This window comes from Oncorhynchus keta, unplaced genomic scaffold (genome assembly GCF_023373465.1).
Source record: "Oncorhynchus keta strain PuntledgeMale-10-30-2019 unplaced genomic scaffold, Oket_V2 Un_contig_19136_pilon_pilon, whole genome shotgun sequence".
In the NCBI taxonomy this organism is placed as follows: Eukaryota; Metazoa; Chordata; class Actinopteri; order Salmoniformes; family Salmonidae; genus Oncorhynchus; species Oncorhynchus keta.
Genome location: NW_026281299.1, coordinates 1 through 21,932, shown reverse-complemented (window position 1 = coordinate 21,932; position 21,932 = coordinate 1). Strand labels below are relative to the sequence as shown.

The following is a 21,932-nucleotide window of genomic DNA, read 5'->3' as shown; positions in this document are numbered from 1 at the left end:
ATATATCATGCTGTGTGTTCCTAGCTCCAACAGTGATATCATGTTTATGTTCCTAGCTCCAACAGTGATATATCATGCTGTGTTTCCTAGCTCCAACAGTGATATCATGTTTATGTTCTAGCTCCAACAGTGATATCATGTTTATGTTCCTAGCTCCAACAGTGATATCATGTTTATGTTCCTAGCTCCAACAGTGATATCATGTTTATGTTCCTAGCTCCAACAGTGATATCATGTTTATGTTCCTAGCTCCAACAGTGATATCATGTTTATGTTCCTAGCTCCAACAGTGATATCAGCTCCAACAGTGATATCATGTTTATGTTCCTAGCTCCAACAGTGATATCATGTTTATGTTCCTAGCTCCAACAGTGATATCATGTTTATGTTCCTAGCTCCAACAGTGATATCATGTTTATGTTCCTAGCTCCAACAGTGATATCATGTTCCAACAGTGATATCATGTTTATGTTCCTAGCTCCAACAGTGATATCATGTTTATGTTCCTAGCTCCAACAGTGATATCATGTTTATGTTCCTAGCTCCAACAGTGATATCATGTTTATGTTCCTAGCTCCAACAGTGATATCATGTTTATGTTCCTAGCTCCAACAGTGATATCTAACTTGTGCTTGAGTTCCTAAAGAGTCAGATCCACTCCATGTATTATTATGACCTGCTCTGGAGGAGCCAGGTTGACGTCATGACCAGGGTCCCTTTAACCAAAGCAGACCTACTGGGCATCTACATCGGCTACGTATCAAATCAAATCACGTTATTGGTCCATACACATGTTGTAGCAGATGTTATTGGTCCATACACATTTTAAGCAGATGTTATTGGTCCATACACATTTAAGCAGATGTTATTGGTCCATACACATGTTGTAGCAGATGTTATTGGTCCTGACACATGTTGTAGCAGATGTTATTGGTCCATACACATTTAAGCAGATGTTATTGGTCCATACACATGTTGTAGCAGATGTTATTGGTCCATACACATGTTATTGGTCCATACACACGTTGTAGCAGATGTTATTGGTCCATACACATTTTAAGCAGATATTATTGGTCCATACACATGTTGTAGCAGATGTTATTGGTCCATACACATTTTAAGCAGATGTTATTGGTCCATACACACGTTGTAGCAGATGTTATTGGTCCATACACATTTTAAGCAGATATTATTGGTCCATACACATGTTGTAGCAGATGTTATTGGTCCATACACATGTTGTAGCAGATGTTATTGGTCCATACACATTTTAAGTAGCAGATGTTATTGGTCCATACACATTTTAAGCAGATATTATTGGTCCATACGTTGTAGCAGATGTTATTGGTCCATACACATGTTGTAGCAGATGTTATTGGTCCATACAGATGTTATTGGTCCATACACATGTTGTAGCAGATGTTATTGGTCCATACACATGTTGTAGCAGATGTTATTGGTCCATACACATGTTGTAGCAGATGTTATTGGTCCATACACATGTTGTAGCAGATGTTATTGGTCCATACACATGTTGTAGCAGATGTTATTGGTCCATACACATGTTGTAGCAGATGTTATTGGTCCATACACATGTTGTAGCAGATGTTATTGGTCCATACACATGTTGTAGCAGATGTTATTGGTCCATACACATGTTGTAGCAGATGTTATTGGTCCATACACATGTTGTAGCAGATGTTATTGGTCCATACACATGTTATAGCAGATGTTATTGCGGGTGTAGTGAAATGCTGGTGTTCCTAGCTCCAACAGTGCAGTAGTATCTAACAATTCACAACAATTCCACACAAATCTAAAAGTAAAAGAATGTAATTAAGAAATATATAAATATTAGGACGAGTAATGTCGGAGTGGCATTGTCTAAAATACAGGAGAATAAAATACAGAATATATACATATGAGATGAGTAAAGCAGTATGTAAACATTATTCAAGAGACCAGTTGTAAGACCAGTTCTGGAGTCTGTTTTCCCTGGCTGTCACCCTCGTATACCATGATCACATCCTGTGTTTTCCCTGGCTGCCACCCTCGTATACCATGACCACATCCTCTGTTTTCCCTGGCTGTCACCCTCGTATACCATGATCACATCCTGTGTTTTCCCTGGCTGTCACCCTCGTATACCATGACCACATCCTGTCACCCTTGTATACCATGATCACATCCTGTCACCCTCGTATACCATGACCACATCCTGTGTTTTCCCTGGCTGTCACCCTCGTATACCATGATCACATCCTGTGTTTTCCCTGGCTGTCACCCTCGTATACCATGACCACATCCTGTGTTTTCCCTGGCTGTCACCCTCGTATACCATGACCACATCCTGTCACCCTCGTATACCATGACCACATCCTGTCACCCTCGTATACCATGACCACATCCTGTCACCCTCGTATACCATGACCACATCCTGTGTTTTCCCTGGCTGTCACCCTCGTATACCATGACCACATCCTGTGTTTTCCCTGGCTGTCACCCTCGTATACCATGATCACATCCTCTGTTTTCCCTGGCTGTCACCCTCGTATACCATGACCACATCCTGTCACCCTCGTATACCATGATCACATCCTGTCACCCTCGTATACCATGACCACATCCTGTCACCCTCGTATACCATGATCACATCCTGTCACCCTCGTATACCATGACCACATCCTGTCACCCTCGTATACCATGATCACATCCTGTGTTTTCCTGGCTGTCACCCTCGTATACCATGATACATCCTGTGTTTCCACATCCTGTCACCCTCGTATACCATGACCACATCCTGTGTTTTCCCTGGCTGTCACCCTCGTATACCATGACCACATCCTGTCACCCTCGTATACCATGATCACATCCTGTGTTTTCCCTGGCTGTCACCCTCGTATACCATGACCACATCCTCTGTTTTCCCTGGCTGCCACCCTCGTATACCATGACCACATCCTCTGTTTTCCCTGGCTGTCACCTGGCTGTCACCCCCTCGTATACCATGACCACATCCTGACCTCACTCAAACCCTGACCGTTCAAGCTGGAGAGTCCAGAAGAGACCCCTGCAGCAGAATCATTCTAGGCCGGTCGGAACTGTACACCAGCTACCGGGAAGCACTCATGTAAGACAGGAGCAGATCTGCCTGACATTTTGTTTTAAAAAAATGTTTTATTTTTTTATTTCACCTTTATTTAACCAGGTAGGCAAGTTGAGAACAAGTTCTCATTTACAATTGCGACCTGGCCAAGATAAAGCAAAGCAGTTCGACAGATACAACGACACAGAGTTACACATGGAGTAAAACAAACATACAGTCAATAATACAGTATAAACAAGTCTATATACGACGTGAGCAAATGAGGTGAGATAAGGGAGGTAAAGGCAAAAAAAGGCCATGGTGGCAAAGTAAATACAATATAGCAAGTAAAACACTGAAGAACTCCCAGTTTACAGACTGGCTCCCTCCAACCAGAGAGCAAACTGAACACTCTCTGTCTCCGTGACAACAAACAGGCTGCTCTCAGACTCTGCCGTTCCGTACTTCACTAAACGGACCGATTGATAAGGCGGCACACACCACATCGCCCAGAGCCTTCCTAACAACTCTAAAGATGGACTGTAATTTTCTCAAGCTGCCAACCAAAAAAACCTTGTCGTTGATTTGTATTAAAATGTGTTTTGCTAGTTTAGAATGTTACTATTTGATAATTATATATGATTGACGTTATGATTGTAGATTGGTGTACAATTCAGTCTATGACTGTGAGAAAGGAAAAGCTACTGCTACTACCACCACTACTGATACTACTACTATTATTGATGCTGCTACTACAGCTACTACTACTACTACTACTATTATTATTGATGCTGCTACTACAGCTACTACTACTACTACTACTACTGCTGCTACTATGACTACTGCAGCTACTACTACTGCTACTACTACTACTGATACTACTCCTACAATACTCAGTCTGACTGTGAAAGAAAAGGAAAAGCTACTACTACTACTAGAGACAGACATGATTACCAGACTGCTACTAGAGACAGACATGATTACCAGACTGCTACTAGAGACAGACATGATTACCAGACTGCTACTAGAGACAGACATGATTACCAGACTGCTACTAGAGACAGACATGATTACCAGACTGCTACTAGAGACAGACATGATTACCAGACTGCTACTAGAGACAGACATGATTACCAGACTGCTACTAGAGACAGACATGATTACCAGACTGCTACTAGAGACAGACATGATTACCAGACTGCTACTAGAGACAGACATGATTACCAGACTGCTACTAGAGACAGACATGATTACCAGACTGCTACTAGAGACAGACATGATTACCAGACTGCTACTAGAGACAGACATGATTACCAGACTGCTACTAGAGACATACATGATTACCAGACTGCTACTAGAGACATACATGATTACCAGACTGCTACTAGAGACAGACATGATTACCAGACTGCTACTAGAGACAGACATGATTACCAGACTGCTACTAGAGACAGACATGATTACCAGACTGCTACTAGAGACAGACATGATTACCAGACTAATCAATATTCAGACTATCGGCCAATAAAACAAAGTCTGTAACAGTAATTTTAAAAAATGGCGTTTTGTCATATATTATCATAAAATATAGTCTGAAGATGGGGGAAACGTGGTGGAAGAACCTAGTCCATTTGAAATTCAAGAAAGCCATTTTGTGTGACTACTACTGTATCCACTAGCTGGAAAAACACATACATTTCACTGTACTGTATCCACTAGCTGGAAAAACACGTACATTTCACTGTACTGTATCCCCTAGCTGGAAAAACACATACATTTCACTGTACTGTATCCCCTAGCTGGAAAAACACGTACATTTCACTGTACTGTATCCCCTAGCTGGAAAAACACGTACATTTCACTGTACTGTATCCCCTAGCTGGAAAAACACGTACATTTCACTGTACTGTATCCACTAGCTGGAAAAACACGTACATTTCACTGTACTGTATCCCCTAGCTGGAAAAACACGTACATTTCACTGTACTGTATCCCTAGCTGGAAAAACACATACATTTCACTGTACTGTATCCCCTAGCTGGAAAAACACGTACATTTCACTGTACTGTATCCCCTAGCTGGAAAAACACGTACATTTCACTGTACTGTATCCCCTAGCTGGAAAAACACGTACATTTCACTGTACTGTATCCACTAGCTGGAAAAACACGTACATTTCACTGTACTGTATCCCCTAGCTGGAAAAACACGTACATTTCACTGTACTGTATCCCCTAGCTGGAAAAACACATACATTTCACTGTACTGTATCCCCTAGCTGGAAAAACACATACATTTCACTGTACTGTATCCCCTAGCTGGAAAAACACATACATTTCACTGTACTGTATCCCCTAGCTGGAAAAACACAATTTGATTTAAATGTGGCATAAACAAAAAAAAACATGATTTTTCAGTCAAAAATATGAGATAAGGGCGGGAGCACTGTGTGTGTTCTCTCATGAAGACTAAGTGCATGTGATGTGAAATAGGTCTTTCCACACCGGGAGCAGTGGTAAGGCATCTTCCCTGTGTGTGTTACCTCGTGGTCTGTCAGGTGCCTAAACTGGGTAAATATCGTTCCACACTGGGAGCAGCGAAAAAGCTTCCCGCCTGTATGGCATTTCTCATGCACTTTCAGGTTCCCTAAATTCTTAAACGTTTTTTCACAATGAGAACAGTGGAAAAGCCTCTTTTCTTCTGTGTGAGTTCTCTCGTGTGATTCCAGGTTCCCTAACTGGATAAATCTCTTTCCGCACTGAGAGCAGTGATAAGGTTTCTCCCCTGTGTGTATTTTCGTGTGTGCTTTCAGGCTCCCTGAATGGGTGAATCTCTTTCCACACAGGGCGCAGTGGTACGGCTTCTCTCCCGTATGTGTCCTGCCATGCGTTTTCAGGTTCCCTAAATGGTTAAAACTCTTTCCACACTGGGCGCAGTGGTGCCGTCCAGCTGGTTTGGGCGTCGCTGGGTCCGGATCCCCCGGAGGACTCTTACCGCTGTCAACGTGAGAGTCTGATCTCTCTCCTGCCAAAGACAGTGTTTAGTTAGACAGACATGTACGAAGTCCACATGATGAAACCTCCTGCTAAGTCTTTGTATGGGGTTTAATATAGATCCCTTAGAGCAGAGTGGATGTAGAGAACTGTAGGCTAATAAAAATAAATCCTATTGAACTTTACATGTTGTCTTTTTTTGTTGACGTCCTACATCTGATCTAGATTTATGACATCCTAATCTGATCTAGATTTATGACATCCTAATCTGATCTAGATTTATGATATCCTTATTACATCTTGACATCCTTATTGATCAAAAATGACATAAATGACTATCCTTAAAGGGAATTTATCTGATCTAGCTCTATAACCTCCTTATTGACTCCACATCCAACATCTGATCTAATGGAATTTGTCATTAAATGACATCCTTTGGAAGTCTGACATCAAAATAGGTAAATAAACAAAAACAGGAAGTTTTTTCTCCACTTCCTGTCTGAATGACGTGCCCAAAGTAAACTGACTGGTCAATGCCCTTAGGGATAGGGCCCCCTAGACTTTATGACGTGCCCAAAGTAAACGGACTGTAACATCCCTTAGGGATAGGGCCCCCGCCACTTTGTCTGAATGACATGCCCAAAGTTGACTGTAGCTATGCATATTAATTTTCCATTGAAATCTATGTTGAAGTTTTATGCCCATAAACTGATTGACATTGGAAATAAAAAAATGTTGAAGTTTGTAGAAATGTTACAATAATGTAGGAGAATATAACACAATAGATGGTAGGAGAAAATAACCGATTTATGAGAGACCATCCTCTTAAAATGCAAGAGAAAGGTCATATTGTAAAATTCTCCCTGATGCACATCCACAGGGGGTCAACAGTACGTCCTGATCAAACTCAGACAACTTTTGACAACTTCCTGGACATCCTTGACATCTGACTCTTCACGATTTGAATGCCCCTCTACTGAAGAGGTCATGTAAATGCTACATGGTCAAGTAGAATGCCCCTTATTCTGACATCCTGTAAATGCTACATGGTCAAGTATGAATGCCCTTCTACTTCTGAAGAGGTTTAAATGACATGGTCATTTTGAATGCTGAAGAGGTCTATCACTGTAAATGCTTAAGTATGAATGCACTCTGAAGAGGTCGTATCACTGTAAATGCTACATGGTCAATGCAGCCGTCAGATTAACTATGCAGCGCCCAGACGCACAATTCACCTCACCGCCAATTTGACATCTGATTGGCTTAATGCACCACCACTATTTAATTTTATTTTTTTAATATATTTTTTAAACCTTTATTTAACTAAGTCAGTTAAAGAACAAATTCTTATTTTCAATGACGGCCTAGGAACAGCGGGTTAACTGCCTTGTTCAGGGGCAGAACGACAGATTTGTACCTTGTCAGCTCGGGGGGTTTGAACTTGCAACCTTCCGGTTACTAGTCCAACGCTGTGGACCTGTGGAGCTTCTCAATGTAATGTTTTCTTCACCTAAAACAGCTAGCAAAACAAAAGTGTGTTTTTACATCCATTGAGAATTACAATAGTTCCTCAATGTATATAAAATAATATTTTCCAGCTCTCTCCCTTTTCGATGAACCACTCAGCGGGAAACAAGTAAATGCTCTGGTCCAGTGGAAATGTCATGAAATAGACCTGATTACTTCTCATCAGTGTTTGACTTGGGCTGGAATAGATTCCGGTACTCATTTTGGGAGCTGGTACTGTTTATATGTAGGTGCAGGAGCTCCACTATACTTCTGAGCTAATATTCTATGAGAGGAACATTTGAGGTTTCATTTTGGGTGCTGGTACTGTTTATATGTAGGTGCAGGAGCTCCACTATACTTCTGAGCTAATATTCTATGAGAGGAACATTTGAGGTTTCATTTTGGGTGCTGGTACTGTTTATATGTAGGTGCACTAGCTAATAAAGCAAATTTTAAAGAGGAACATTTGAGGTTTCGCTAGCCCAGTGAGCGCCTGTCCAAGTCGAGCATTTTCTCATCTCTTGCACCTTCTGTCTGTCTGAATGACGTGTTATACAATGTTGCTAGGTTACTAAACTGACTGTAATAGTTGATACAGTGTTTCATGCCCTTAGGGATTTTAGGATATTTATTTTTAAAATCAGGATATTTTCTACATTCAGGTTGCAATGTTTTTATTTGTTGACTTTATGTCGGCTATTTTTACATAGTTGGAAACAGAAAATACTTTTTAGGTTTTTTATAATTTTCATTTAGATTGAATTTTGATGAACAACATGAGAATGATTTTGAGATATGAAGACGTTTATTATAAATGAAATTAAAATGTTCCATGAAAATGTGCATATGAAAACCATAACTGGCACGCAGATCATTAGAAATTGTAAGAAATTGGCATTCCACATAAGAAAAGGCAGAATGGTGTCTATATATGGAGAAATACACACTAAAAAAAAAAAAAAAATCGACCAAGATTCCCTACTGGGACCAGATACAAGCTCTACTGGGACCAGATACCAGCCCTACTGGGAACAGATACCAGCCCTACTGGGAACAGATACCAGCTCTACTGGGAACAGATACCAGCCCTACTGGGAACAGATACCAGCCCTACTGGGAACAGATACCAGCCCTACTGGGAACAGATACCAGCTCTACTGGGAACAGATACCAGCCCTACTGGGAACAGATACCAGCCCTACTGGGAACAGATACCAGCTCTACTGGGAACAGACACCAGCCCTACTGGGAACAGATACCAGCCCTACTGGGAACAGATACCAGCCCTACTGGGAACAGACACCAGCCCTACTGGGAACAGATACCAGCCCTACTGGGAACAGATACCAGCCCTACTGGGAACAGATACCAGCCCTACTGGGAACAGATACCAGCCCTACTGGGAACAGATACCAGCCCTACTGGGAACAGATACCAGCCCTACTGGGAACAGATACCAGCCCTACTGGGAACAGATACCAGCCCTACTGGGAACAGATACCAGCCCTACTGGGAACAGATACCAGCCCTACTGGGAACAGATACCAGCCCTACTGGGAACAGATACCAGCCCTACTGGGAACAGATACCGGCCCTACTGGGAACAGACACCAGCCCTACTGGGAACAGATACACCAACAGATACCAGCCCTACTGGGAACAGATACCAGCCCTACTGGGAACAGATACCAGCCCTACTGGGAACAGATACCAGCCCTACTGGGAACAGATACCAGCCCTACTGGGAACAGATACCAGCCCTACTGGGAACAGACACCAGCCCTACTGGGAACAGATACCAGCCCTACTGGGAACAGATACCAGCCCTACTGGGAACAGACCCTACTGGGAACAGATACCAGCCCTACTGGGAACAGCCCTACTGGGAACAGATACCAGCCCTACTGGGAACAGACCCTACTGGGAACAGATACCAGCCCTACTGGGAACAGATACCAGCCCTACTGGGAACAGACCCTACTGGGAACAGACCAGCCCTACTGGGAACAGACCCTACTGGGAACAGATACCAGCCCTACTGGGAACAGATACCAGCCCTACTGGGAACAGACCCTACTGGGAACAGATACCAGCCCTACTGGGAACAGATACCAGCCCTACTGGGAACAGATACAGCCCTACTGGGAACAGACCCTACTGGGAACAGATACCAGCCCTACTGGGAAACAGACCCTACTGGGAACAGATACCGGCCCTACTGGGAACAGACACCGGCCCTACTGGGAACAGATACCAGCCCTACGGGAACAGATACCGCCCTACTGGGAACAGACCCTACCCCCTACTGGGAACAGACCCTACCCTATTGGAACAGACCCTACTGGGAACAGACCCTACTGGGAACAGATACCGGCCCTACTGGGAACAGATACCAGCCCTGGGAACAGATGGGAACAGATAGACCACTGGGAACAGACCCTACTGGGAACAGACCCTACTGGGAACAGATACCCCTACTGGGACCAGATACCAGCCCTACTGGGAACAGACCCTACTGGGAACAGACCCTACTGGGAACAGATACCAGACCCTACTGGGAACAGATACCCTACTGGGAACAGATACCAGCCCTACTGGGAACAGACCCTACCCCTACTGGGAACAGATAGACCCTACTGGGAACAGACCCTACTGGGAACAGATACCGGGAACAGCCCTACTGGGAACAGATACCAGGCCCTACTGGGACCAGATACTGGGACCAGACTACTGGGAACAGATACCAGCCCTACTGGGAACAGGGATACCAGCCCTACTGGGAACAGATACCAGCCCTACTGGGAACAGATACCAGCCCTACTACCAGCCCTACTGGGACCAGATACCAGCCCTACTGGGAACAGACCCTACTGGGAACAGATACCGGCCCTACAGACTGGGAACAGATACAGACCCTACTGGGAACAGCCCTACTGGGAACAGACCCCCTTCTGGGAACAGATTCCGGGGGAACAGGATCCAGCCCTATTACCAGCCCTATTTGTTCAAAACAGCCCTACAACAGATAACAGCCCTACTGGGAACAGACCCGAGTTACTTTGAAACTGTGTCAAATCTGATCCTTTCTTCTCTTCTCCTCCTCTCACAGTTCCACTCAGCCCCGTTGTTTTCCTGCAGTCCACCAGCAGCACAGACAACCTCTTCATACCCAGCAGTAAGGTGCTACCGGGAGAGGCACGATACAGGGACTCCGGGAGGGAGGAAGGGCTAGCGTTGTCCTGGTTGTCCTGGTAACCATAAAGAGGAGACACAGACACATATCATTATGGATGCTGATGTCACTGTTGACATAAAGTGCTTTAGACCAGAAACCTGTATGCTAGACCAGACCAGATGCTAGACCAGACCAAGCTGTATGCTAGACCAGACCAAGCTGTATGCTAGACCAGACCAAGCTGTATGTTAGACCAGACCAAGCTGTATGTTAGACCAGACCAAGCTGTATGCTAGACCAGACCAAGCTGTATGCTAGACCAGACCAAGCTGTATGCTAGACCAGACCAAGCTGTATGCTAGACCAGACCAAGCTGTACCATCTGGTGTTCTGATCTGGAAAGACTCTTCTCTTCCTCGTCAGCGTCAGGATGTTGTTGAGGCTTCCCAGAGGATCCATAATAGTCATGTGTCTCTCCTGTGTGAATGACAACATCAAAACAGATGGTAAACTTATGACTTTTTATTGCAATCACAGATGGTAGAGAATTCGATTTGGTTGGACCTCAACTCACAACAGTGAGTGGGGTAAAGTGGCCTGTAAAGTGGGGTTAGCCTACCCCCTGATTGGTCCTCAACTAGCCTGCCCCGGAGCAGGTTTTTTTAATTTTTATTTTTAACCTTTATTTAACCAGGCAAGTCAGAACACATTCTTATTTTCAATGGCCTGTTCAGGGGCAGAACGACAGATTTGTCAGCTCAGGGGTTTGAACTCGCAACCTTCCGGTTACTAGTCCAACGCTCTAACCACTAGGCTGCCGCCCCACAGGTTAGAGATGAAGGATTTGTTGCCATAGAAACTTACATGGTTAATTGGTAAGAGACCTTCAACAGTTATCCTGAGTTGAATTCAGTGAGTCAAATTCAGAATTGAAGCAAAGTCAGCTCACTAACTCCTCTATCCCACTACATAGTATATTACCCCTCAGAGTTAAACAGGCTGTTGTGGGTTCTGATGGGAAATCAAAGTTGAGCAGGTGTTCATAATGTTTTGTAAACTCGGTATATATCGGGTTCAGATGGGGTATGACCGTTGAACTGAGGTCGTTGGGCATTTAGAAGTTATATTCTTCAAGAATCAATGGCTACAACTCTCTCTTGTGTGTCATCAGGTTCTAGGACTTCTTCTCTGCTTTTAAACAACTGTGAGATGTGAAGTTGTGGACTGGTTCCGAGTGACATTATTGGTGTATAGAGCGCTCTGTGAATTTCATAGGTTCCCATGCCTTATAGTGTCACAACGCCCCATGTCAGCTCTCTGTTTCCACTCTCTCAGCGGAGCAGACCTGAACTGCCAGGTTTCACATCCCACATTTAGATAGGGAGTAACATGTCACATTTTCTGGCCATTCCAGAAAAATGTTCTCTTCCTCTGAGAGAGTGAGCCCAGCTTGGGAGACCAGCACCCAGTGTGGAAAGATGTTTACCCGCTGACTAAACTAAATACATGTAAATGGACAATAAAGTATCAATCATTTAAAAGTAAAAACAAAATGTATGTACCAATCTCAGATTGGCCCTTTATCAATTCCTCCAGTACTGAACAACATATTTGAGAGCATAACTTCAGTGGAATGCCCCTTTAAAACCACACCGTAGCCTAGTTCAACAACTGCTGAGTTGTTTTTAGACAATACTCACTGCTGTTAATAAGATCTTCTGTCTCCTCCTCTTTCACTCCCAGAACGGCTTCAACCTTCTCTTTTATTGAGACAGCCTCCTCTTCCTCCTCCCAAAAAGGTTCGTCTTTCACTCTAACAGCCGCCTCTTCCTCCTCTTTCATTCTGAAAGCTTCTACCTCTTTTTCCACTGTGACAGACTGTATCCCCTCTTCCTCTTTCACTCCTAAAGTGTCATTCTCTTCTTTCAATGTGATTACCTCCTCTTTCATTCTGAAAGCTTCTACCTCTTTTACCACTGTGACAGCCACTCCAAAATGCTCCTCCTCTTCTTTCAATGTGATAGCCTCCTCTTCCTCCTTTTTCATTCTGAAAGCTTCTTCCTCTCCTTTCACTGTAATATCATCCTCTTTTACGACAACGTTAAGCCCTAGAGCTTCTTTCTGAGTCCAGCAGACGTCTTTAGCAGGGGAGAAGTAGCTTAGTGAGCTCATGGTCGGGGATATTAGTTCGCTAAATAGCATTAGCTGGTTAGCATTAGAAACTAGCCTAGTGCCGGGCTCAGTATCAATCTTAACAAGTTAACACATTTAACATGCAAATGACGTTACATTTAAGCAGTTGATACGTTAACACAATTGTGTTTAAAATACTGAGACTAATATACACAAGAATGGCCTAAAAGAGCTTCAATATTTCGGTTTCATGTTGCCTAGCAAGCTATCGAGGTGGATGAATACGGAGCCGTGTTGCTCTTCCCGTCCACTAGATTATACGTCACGTAAGAATGACTCACGTCGCCATCTGTTGTCTGAATTGGGTGACGCAAAGATAATTCTGTCAAACAACGTCATAACAGATCATTTAAAGGTTTTTCCATACTATGAAATATATATACACTACCCAACTCTGCGGAGTTGATAAAAACCGGAAACATCCGGTATTGATGGATATCAATATGTTGTATCATGTGGAAGATATATACGTTCATCGGTAGCGTGGCCGAGCGGTCTAAGGCGCTGGATTAAGGCTCCAGTCTCTTCGGAGGCGCGGGTTCGAATCCCGCCGCTGCCAGATATTTTTGGCTCTTGAGTGGCGCTGCATCTCAGTGCTAAAGGCGTCACTACAGCCCTTGGTTCGATACTAAACTGTATCACAAACGGTCGTGATCGAGTAAACATTTCACCGTGTCATTGGATTTAAATTGGGTGAAAATGCTTTATGTTAATCCTAAATCTTCAGCAATGCGTGGGCGAGTCAGTGCCACATGTTCATTTTTGCCGACATCAAGAAGTTATCCTGAAAAACCTATGTGGCAAATAATGTAAAATGTCGTCTTCCATGTCAGAATAGCTGCAGTGTAGTACAAGGTTCATTTGATTGTACTAAATAAATGCGTTGTTTGGTTTCCATGACAATGAACTGTTTTTCCTTCCCTCCTATTGATGAAGACCATTTTAATAAAAGGCATCTGTGCTGCATGTGTGAAGTGTCATTCTGTCATTAGCCCACAACATGTTAGGTTTGTATTTGCACAACAATGATTTTAATGTTAGTATTTTTCTTTTTAAATAAAACACATCTGATAAATACATTTAAAAATATGTCTGTCATCTACCTAGTCACTTTAACCCCTACCTACATGTACACATTACCTCAACTACCTCGTACCCCTGCACATTGACTCTGTACAGGTACGTCTTGTATATAACCTCCTGCACATTGACTCTGTACAGGTACGTCTTGTATATAAACCTCCTTATTGTTATTTTATGTTACCATTTCCTTTTTTCTTCTTTTTAACTTGTCATTTCAGGGTAAAAGTCCACACCTGTTGCATTCGGTGTTTGTGAGAAATACAATTTGATTTGATTTAAAAAAATACAGCGCACATGGGGAAAATATTGATTTCAGCCATTTTGCTACAGCAGGAAAATACTCCCGAAACAACAGGACATGCGATTACAGGCAACATCTGCACCGAGCTACAGGCTAGATGGGGGATGGGGGAAAAAAGTGTGACAAAAAGCCCTACATTAAGGATACAACAGACCTTTAATCTAGAACAACCAAGACCTACAGTAGGATACAACAGACCTTTAATCTAGAACAACCAAGCCCTACAGTAGGATACAACAGACCTTTAATCTAGAACAACCAAGCCCTACAGTAGGATACAACAGACCTTTAATCTAGAACAACCAAGCCCTACAGTAGGATACAACAGACCTTTAATCTAGAACAACCAAGCCCTACAGTAGGATACAACAGACCTTTAATCTAGAACAACCAAGCCCTACAGTAGGATTACAACAGACCTTTAATCTAGAACAACCAAGCCCTACAGTAGGATACAACAGATACATCAGAAGCCTGAATGAGGAGTAGCCAGTGTGCATAAAGATCACGATTACAAAAAGGTTCAAAATCATCACATTGAATGACTGGACCAGACTCTAATGTTTTGGACAATCGGTAGGCTACGTTTTACGTGTCTTTCAGGAACTTTGACTCATAATTTAAATTAGAATAATGATTGAACCTACACATCGATTACACAATCAATACGCTTCTTATTCCGTCTTCAGCCTCAATGAATAATTGACTTAGCATATTTCAGAACTCGCTATGGTAACAAAGGAAATAAATCCCCACAGTGGAGGTGTCATAGAGATTTACACGGTTCTTAAAACGTCACACCAGGGTCACGCCCACACAAAACACAGCCCTTAATAAGGATCAAACCCCCAAATTCCTCCCAGAAAATGACCCAAATCTAACTGCCGGTAGCTCAGGACCTGAAGCAAGGATATGCATATTCTTCATACCATTTGAAAGGAAGTTGAAGTTTGTGGAAATGTGAAATGAATGTAGGAGAATATAACCCATTAGATCTGGTAAAAGATAATACAAAGATATATATATATATTTTTGCATCATCATCTTTTAAATGCAAGAGAAAGGCCATAGTGTACTATTCCAGGTTAGGCACAATTTAGATATTGGCCACTTGATGGCAGCAGTGTATGTGCAAAGTCTTAGACTGATTCAATGAACAATTGCATTTCTGTATGTACAGGTATTAAATGGAGGAGTTGTGCCCCTGATAGGACAGACACAGACACAGCGTCTTGTTGGTCTGACCTACAACAGGTATTAATGGAGGAGTTGTGCCTCTGATAGGACATGTAGAGACACAGCTTCTTGTTGGACTGACCTACAACAGGTATTAATGGAGGAGTTGGTTACCATAGAATAGAATATGCCTTTTGGGTTTAATCAGTAGCAGTTATTTGTTATTTTAAGGGGTAGATCAGCTTTAATATAAAATCTAATTTTTATTAGTCAAATGCAACAAAAGACTTTACAGTGAAATGCTTATGAGCCCCGAACCAACAATTCAGTAAAAATAAAAAATAAATAAGAAAAATAAATAAAAGTAACAAGTAATTAAAGAGCATCAGTAAAATAACAATAGTGAGACCATATAAAAGGGGGTACCAGTACAGAGTCAATGTGGAGACTATATACAAGGGGGTACCAGTACAGAGTCAATGTGGAGACTGTATACAAGGGGGTACCGGTACAGAGTCAATGTGGAGACTGTATACAAGGGGGTACCAGTACAGAGTCAATGTGGAGACTGTATACAAGGGGGTACCAGTACAGAGTCAATGTGCGGGGGCACCGGTTAGTCGAGGTAATATGTACATGTAGGTAGAGTTATTAAAGTGAATATGCACGGACGATTGTAACAGGGAGTAGCAGCAGTGTAAAAGGGGGGTAAAAATCGTCTGGGAAGCCATTAAATGTTCAGGAGTCTTATGGCTTGGACCTAGACTTGGCGCTCCGGTAAGGCTTGCCATGTGGTAGTAGAGACAACAGTCTACGACATGGGTGGCTGGAGTCTTTGACAATTTTTTGGTCCTTCCTCTGACACCGCCTGGTTTAGAGGTCCTGGATGGCAAGAAGCTTGGCCCTGGTGATGTACTGGGCCGTACTGCCCTCTGTAGTGCCTTGCGGTCGGAGGCCGAGCAGTTGCCATACCAGGCAGTGATTCAACCAGTTAGGATGCTCTTGATGGTGCAGCTGTCGAACCTTTTGAGGATCTGAGGACTCATGTCAAATCTTTTTCAGTCTCCTGAGGGGGAATAGGCTTTCAATGCCCTCTTCACGACTGTCTGTTCTATGTCCTACTGTTCAGCAGCCTACATCCTTATCTCCTGTGTGTACTCTCTTATGTCTTCTCATGTGACCCAACCAGGAAAAACTCTTTTCACATTGGGAGCAGTGGTACGGCTTCTCCCCTGTGTGGATTATCTCATGCTGTTTCAATTGTCCTTTCAGCTTAAAACTCTTTCCACACTGGGAGCAGTGATGAGGCTTCTCCCCTGTGTGTATTCTATCATGTATTTTCAGGCTCGCTAACAAGGAAAAATTATTTCCACACTTAGAGCATTGGAAAGGTTTATCTCGCTTCTCCCCAGTGTGTATTCTCTCATGCTCTTTCAGGTATTCTTTCCGGTTAAAACTCTTTCCACACTGGGAGCAGTGATGAGGTTTTTCCCCTGTGTGTATCATCTCATGTCTTTTCAGGCACCCTGATGAGAAAAAACTCTTTCCACACTGGGAGCAGTGATGAGGCTTCTCTCCTGTGTGCGTCCTCTCGTGTCTTTTCATGCTCGCTAACAAGGAAAAACACTTTCCGCACTGGAAGCATTGGAAAGGCTTCTCCCCTGTGTGTATTCTCTCATGTCGTTTCAGACACCTTAACTGGTTAAAAATCATTCCACAGTGGGAGCAGTGGTGTCGTCTTGCTGGTTTGGACGTCCCTGGCTCTGGTTTCTCCGAGTCTGGTCTTTCTCCTGCCAAAGACAGAGTGTTTATTTAAATAGAGACCTGAATGAAACCTCCACAACCTCCACAACTCTCTTGCTAGGAGGTTGAATCCAAATCACATCCCTCAATAACCATAGGCCAGTTTACAAAAAATGTCTAATTTAAAAGATTATTGGTGTAATTTGAAAATCAAATGATGTAGAGTTCCAACTAGAGTCCTGCTCTCATGGATTGTCATGTTGAGGCTGAGCAGAGCTCTATAATAATAGATAATGTCATGTTTATAGGCTGAGCAGAGCTCTATAATAATAGATAATATCATGTTTATAGGCTGAGCAGAGCTCTATAATAATAGATAATGTAATGTTTTAAGGCTAAACAGAGCTCTATAATAATAGATAATGTCATGGTTACAGGCTGAAGAGAGCTCTATAATAATAGATAATGTCATGTCTTCAGGCTGAATAGAGCTCTATAATAATAGATAATGTCATGTTTATAGGCTGAGCAGAGCTCTATAATAATAGATAATGTCATGTTTATAGGCTGAACAGAGCTCTATAATAATAGATAATGTCATGTTTATAGGCTGAGCAGAGCTCTATAATAATAGATAATGTCATGTTTACAGGCTGAACAGAGCTCTATAATAATAGATAATGTCATGTTTATAGGCTGAGCAGAGCTCTATAATAATCAATAATGTCATGTTTACAGGCTGAGCAGAGCTCTATAATAATAGATAATGTCATGTCTATAGGCTGAACAGAGATCTATAATAATAGATAATGTCATGTTTATAGGCTGAACAGAGCTCTATAATAATAGATAATGTCATGTTTACAGGCTGAACAGAGCTCTATAATAATAGATAATGTCATGTTGAGGCTGAACAGAGCTCTATAATAATAGATAATGTCATGTTTACAGGCTGAACAGAGCTCTATAATAATAGATAATGTCGTTTACAGGCTGAACAGAGCTCTATAATAATAGATAATGTCATGGTTACAGGCTGAGCAGAGCTCTATAATAATAGATAATGTCATTTACAGGCTGAACAGAGCTCTATAATAATAGATAATGTCATGTTTACAGGCTGAACAGAGCTCTATAATAATAATAGATAATGTCATGGTTACAGGCTGAACAGAGCTCTATAATAATAATAGATAATGTCATGGTTACAGGCTGAACAGAGCTCTATAATAATAGATAATGTCATGGTTACAGGCTGAGCATAGCTCTATAATAATAGATAATGTCATGGTTACAGGCTGAACAGAGCTCTATAATAATAGATAATGTCATGGTTACAGGCTGAACAGAGCTCTATAATAATAGATAATGTCATGGTTACAGGCTGAACAGAGCTCTATAATAATAATAGATAATGTCATGTTTACAGGCTGAGCAGAGCTCTATAATAATAGATAATGTCATATTTACAGGCTGACATAGCTCTATAATAGATAATGTCATGTTTACAGGCTGAACAGAGCTCTATAATAGATAATGTCATGTTTATAGGCTGAGCAGAGCTCTATAATAATAGATAATGTCATGTCTTTAGGCTGAACAGAGATCTATAATAATAGATAATGTCATGTTTATAGGCTGAGCAGAGCTCTATAATAATAGATAATGTCATGTTTATAGGCTGAGCAGAGCTCTCTAATAATAGATAATGTCATGTTTACAGGCTGAGCAGAGCTCTATAATAATAATAGATAATGTCATGGTTACAGGCTGAACAGAGCTCTATAATAATAGATAATGTCATTTACAGGCTGAACAGAGCTCTATAATAATAGATAATGTCATTTACAGGCTGAACAGAGCTCTATAATAATAGATAATGTCATGTTTACAGGCTGAGCAGAGCTCTATAATAATAGATAATGTCATGGTTACAGGCTGAGCAGAGCTCTATAATAATAGATAATGTCATGTTTATAGGCTGAGCAGAGCTCTAATAATAATAGATAATGTCATGGTTACAGGCTGAGCAGAGCTCTATAATAATAGATAATGTCATGTTATAGGCTGAGCAGAGCTCTATAATAATAATAGATAATGTCATGGTTACAGGCTGAGCAGAGCTCTATAATAATAGATAATGTCATGTTTATAGGCTGAACAGAGCTCTATAATAATAGATAATGTCATGTTACAGGCTGAGCAGAGCTCTATAATAATAGATAATGTCATGTTGAGCAGAGCTCTATAATAATAATAGATAATGTCATGTTTACAGGCTGATCAGAGCTCTATAATAATAGATAATGTCATGTTTACAGGCTGAGCAGAGCTCTATAATAATAGATAATGTCATGTTTATAGGCTGAGCAGAGCTCTATAATAATAATAGATAATGTCATGTTTATAAGCTGAGCAGAGCTCTATAATAATAGATAATGTCATGTTTATAAGCTGAACAGAGCTCTATAATAATAGATAATGTCATGTCTTCAGGCTGAGCAGAGCTCTATAATAATAGATAATGTCATGTTTACAGGCTGAACAGAGCTCTATAATAATAGATAATGTCATGGTTACAGGCTGAGCAGAGCTCTATAATAATATAATTGTTAACTACAGTATTTCAATCAATGTCATCGGCTGCATTTGATCCATTGTTATGAATGTAGGTTCGCCAGGTCCCAGGCTGTCCGAGGAGAAAATAAAGGAAACCAACACTGCCAATATAAAGGAAACCCCAACATAAAGTGTGTTGAGCGTTGAGCCCCGACAACGGCTTCGGTGTGCCTTGACAACGGCTTCGGTGTGCCTTGACAACGGCTTCGGTGTGCCTTGACAACGGCTTCGGTGTGCCTTGACAACGGCTTCGGTGTGCCTTGACAACGGCTTCGGTGTGCCTTGACAACGGCTTCGGTGTGCCTTGACAACGGCTTCGGTGTGCCTTGACAACGGCTTCGGTGTGCCTTGACAACGGCTTCGGTGTGCCTTGACAACGGCTTCGGTGTGCCTTGACAACGGCTTCGGTGTGCCTTGGCCTTTAGGACATTAAACCCTTCATTAGAATTGTTTGGAAAATACTCGTCATAACTTGCATTTGTCCGAATGCTTTCATGATATTTAAATGACTAGGGATTAGGCTTTTGGTTCCCAAATGGCAAGGAGGGATTTTTCTGATGGGCCTTGTCATTTCTGTCTTCATAATGCTTTGCTCAACTGTAAGGTTTGTTCAAATTTCACATCTGATTTTTCAATATTGCTATTGTTCCTTCTCTCTCTCTCATTATTACTAGAGGGTTCCCATGTTTCAGAAACAACGTCTAACTTTCTGATAAAGCCTAGAACTCAAAGTACTGAGTAAAGGGTCTGAATACTTTCCGAATGTACAGTAAACTAGTGTTTTTCCAATGTTGTAGCTGTCATATGGGCACGTTATACATTACAATGTTAATGACAGTGGAATAGGGATGTACTGGTGGCAGACGTGACACATTTTCTATCATCCGATTTCGCTTCAACATTAACTGTAATATAGAAGTAGCAATTATGTTAACCCATATTTTAAATTGGCAGAATATGGTCATTACACTGGATAAATAATATACTGAAAACATATCAGACTCAATTAGATCGTCCTGTGTGTCATGACATCATAAACACATCTTGGATTGATAATGTAACATTTCCTAAACATTATTTCCTAAACAGCACCAACATTATTAGGCTACTGCAGCCTCAGTCTACCCGTGATGTCAAAGCAATTTTATGATAAGGTACGGAAATGAACTAAACGATTTGGTATCACTTTGATTATGGAAGATTGAATAAGTGTGAGTCAAACTGTTTGTTTGTTATAATTCGTAGCTGTCGTTTCTTTCTGAGCATTAGAAAACATCCTACACGCGGAAGTTTGGCGAATGACGGCTCACTTGACCGCAGTCTTTAACATGACACATTACTTCAACAACTACAGAGTTTGTTCCACTGTTTTTAAAACAGCACTTACTGGTGTTAATCAGATCTCCAGTCTCCTCCTCCTTCATTCCCTCTTTTTACTCTTAAATATTCTTCCTCTTTCACTGTAAATTCTTCCTCTTTCACGTCTTTCTCCTCTTCTTTCACTGTAACAGCCTCATCCTCTACTTCTTGTTTAACTGTAACAGCCTCATCCTCTACTTCTTGTTTAACTGTAACAGCCTCATCCTCTACTTCTTGTTTAACTGTAACAGCCTCCTCTTCCTCCTCCTTTTACGAGAACATCTTTCTCCGTCCAGCAGACCTCCTCTTCTTTTTAGCAGGGAGGGAGAAGCTTAGTGAACTCATGGTCGAGGATGTTAGCAAGCTAGTTAGCATTAGCCGAGTGTTACTTAGCTTAACACGTACATAGTACATTAAATAGAGTAACTAGTAAATACGCATTAAGTGTGTTTAAAACACCGAGGTTAATATGAACAAAAATGGCCTAAAGCGCTTCAATGTTTTAGTTTTATGTTGTCAAGCACGCTACCGAGGTGGCTGTAGTGTTGTTGTAGAAAAAACATCCCGTCCCGTACATTATACGTCACGCAAGAAGCATCATCTGAAAGACTCATCGCCGCCTGCTGACTGGAGTGGGTAACACAGGTGAACAAAAACAAATTCTGGCAAAACAATGTAAACAAATCATTGTTAAAT

The 21,932-nt window shown here is 41.8% G+C and overlaps 1 protein-coding gene and 1 non-coding gene across 2 annotated transcripts; one reads left to right on the top strand and one right to left on the bottom strand.

The window, feature by feature from the left end:
• Nucleotides 1-10,476: 10,476 nt before the first annotated feature.
• Nucleotides 10,477-13,396, bottom strand: LOC127920354 (uncharacterized). Its single transcript, XM_052504422.1, has 4 exons — nucleotides 12,463-13,396; nucleotides 11,142-11,239; nucleotides 10,646-10,826; nucleotides 10,477-10,538 (listed from the first exon to the last, which is right to left on the bottom strand). Exons 1-4 carry the CDS (start codon nucleotides 12,962-12,964, stop codon nucleotides 10,477-10,479), a joined length of 843 nt encoding a protein of 280 aa, XP_052360382.1. The 5' UTR covers nucleotides 12,965-13,396.
• A 36-nt stretch (nucleotides 13,397-13,432) lies between these two features.
• On the top strand, nucleotides 13,433-13,514 carry trnal-aag (transfer RNA leucine (anticodon AAG)). Its single transcript has one exon. It is a non-coding gene; the product is annotated as a tRNA-Leu (tRNA).
• Nucleotides 13,515-21,932: the final 8,418 nt, after the last annotated feature.

Coding starts and splice junctions, on each gene's coding strand:
- LOC127920354 (XM_052504422.1), bottom strand. CDS start 12,964: ATGCTATTTAGCGAACTAATATCCCCGACCATGAGCTCACTAAGCTAC. Junction 11,240..12,462: donor AGAAGATCTTATTAACAGCA/GTGAGTATTGTC, acceptor TCATTCACACAG/GAGAGACACATGACTATTAT. Junction 10,827..11,141: donor CCAGATCAGAACACCAGATG/GTACAGCTTGGT, acceptor CAGGACAACCAG/GACAACGCTAGCCCTTCCTC.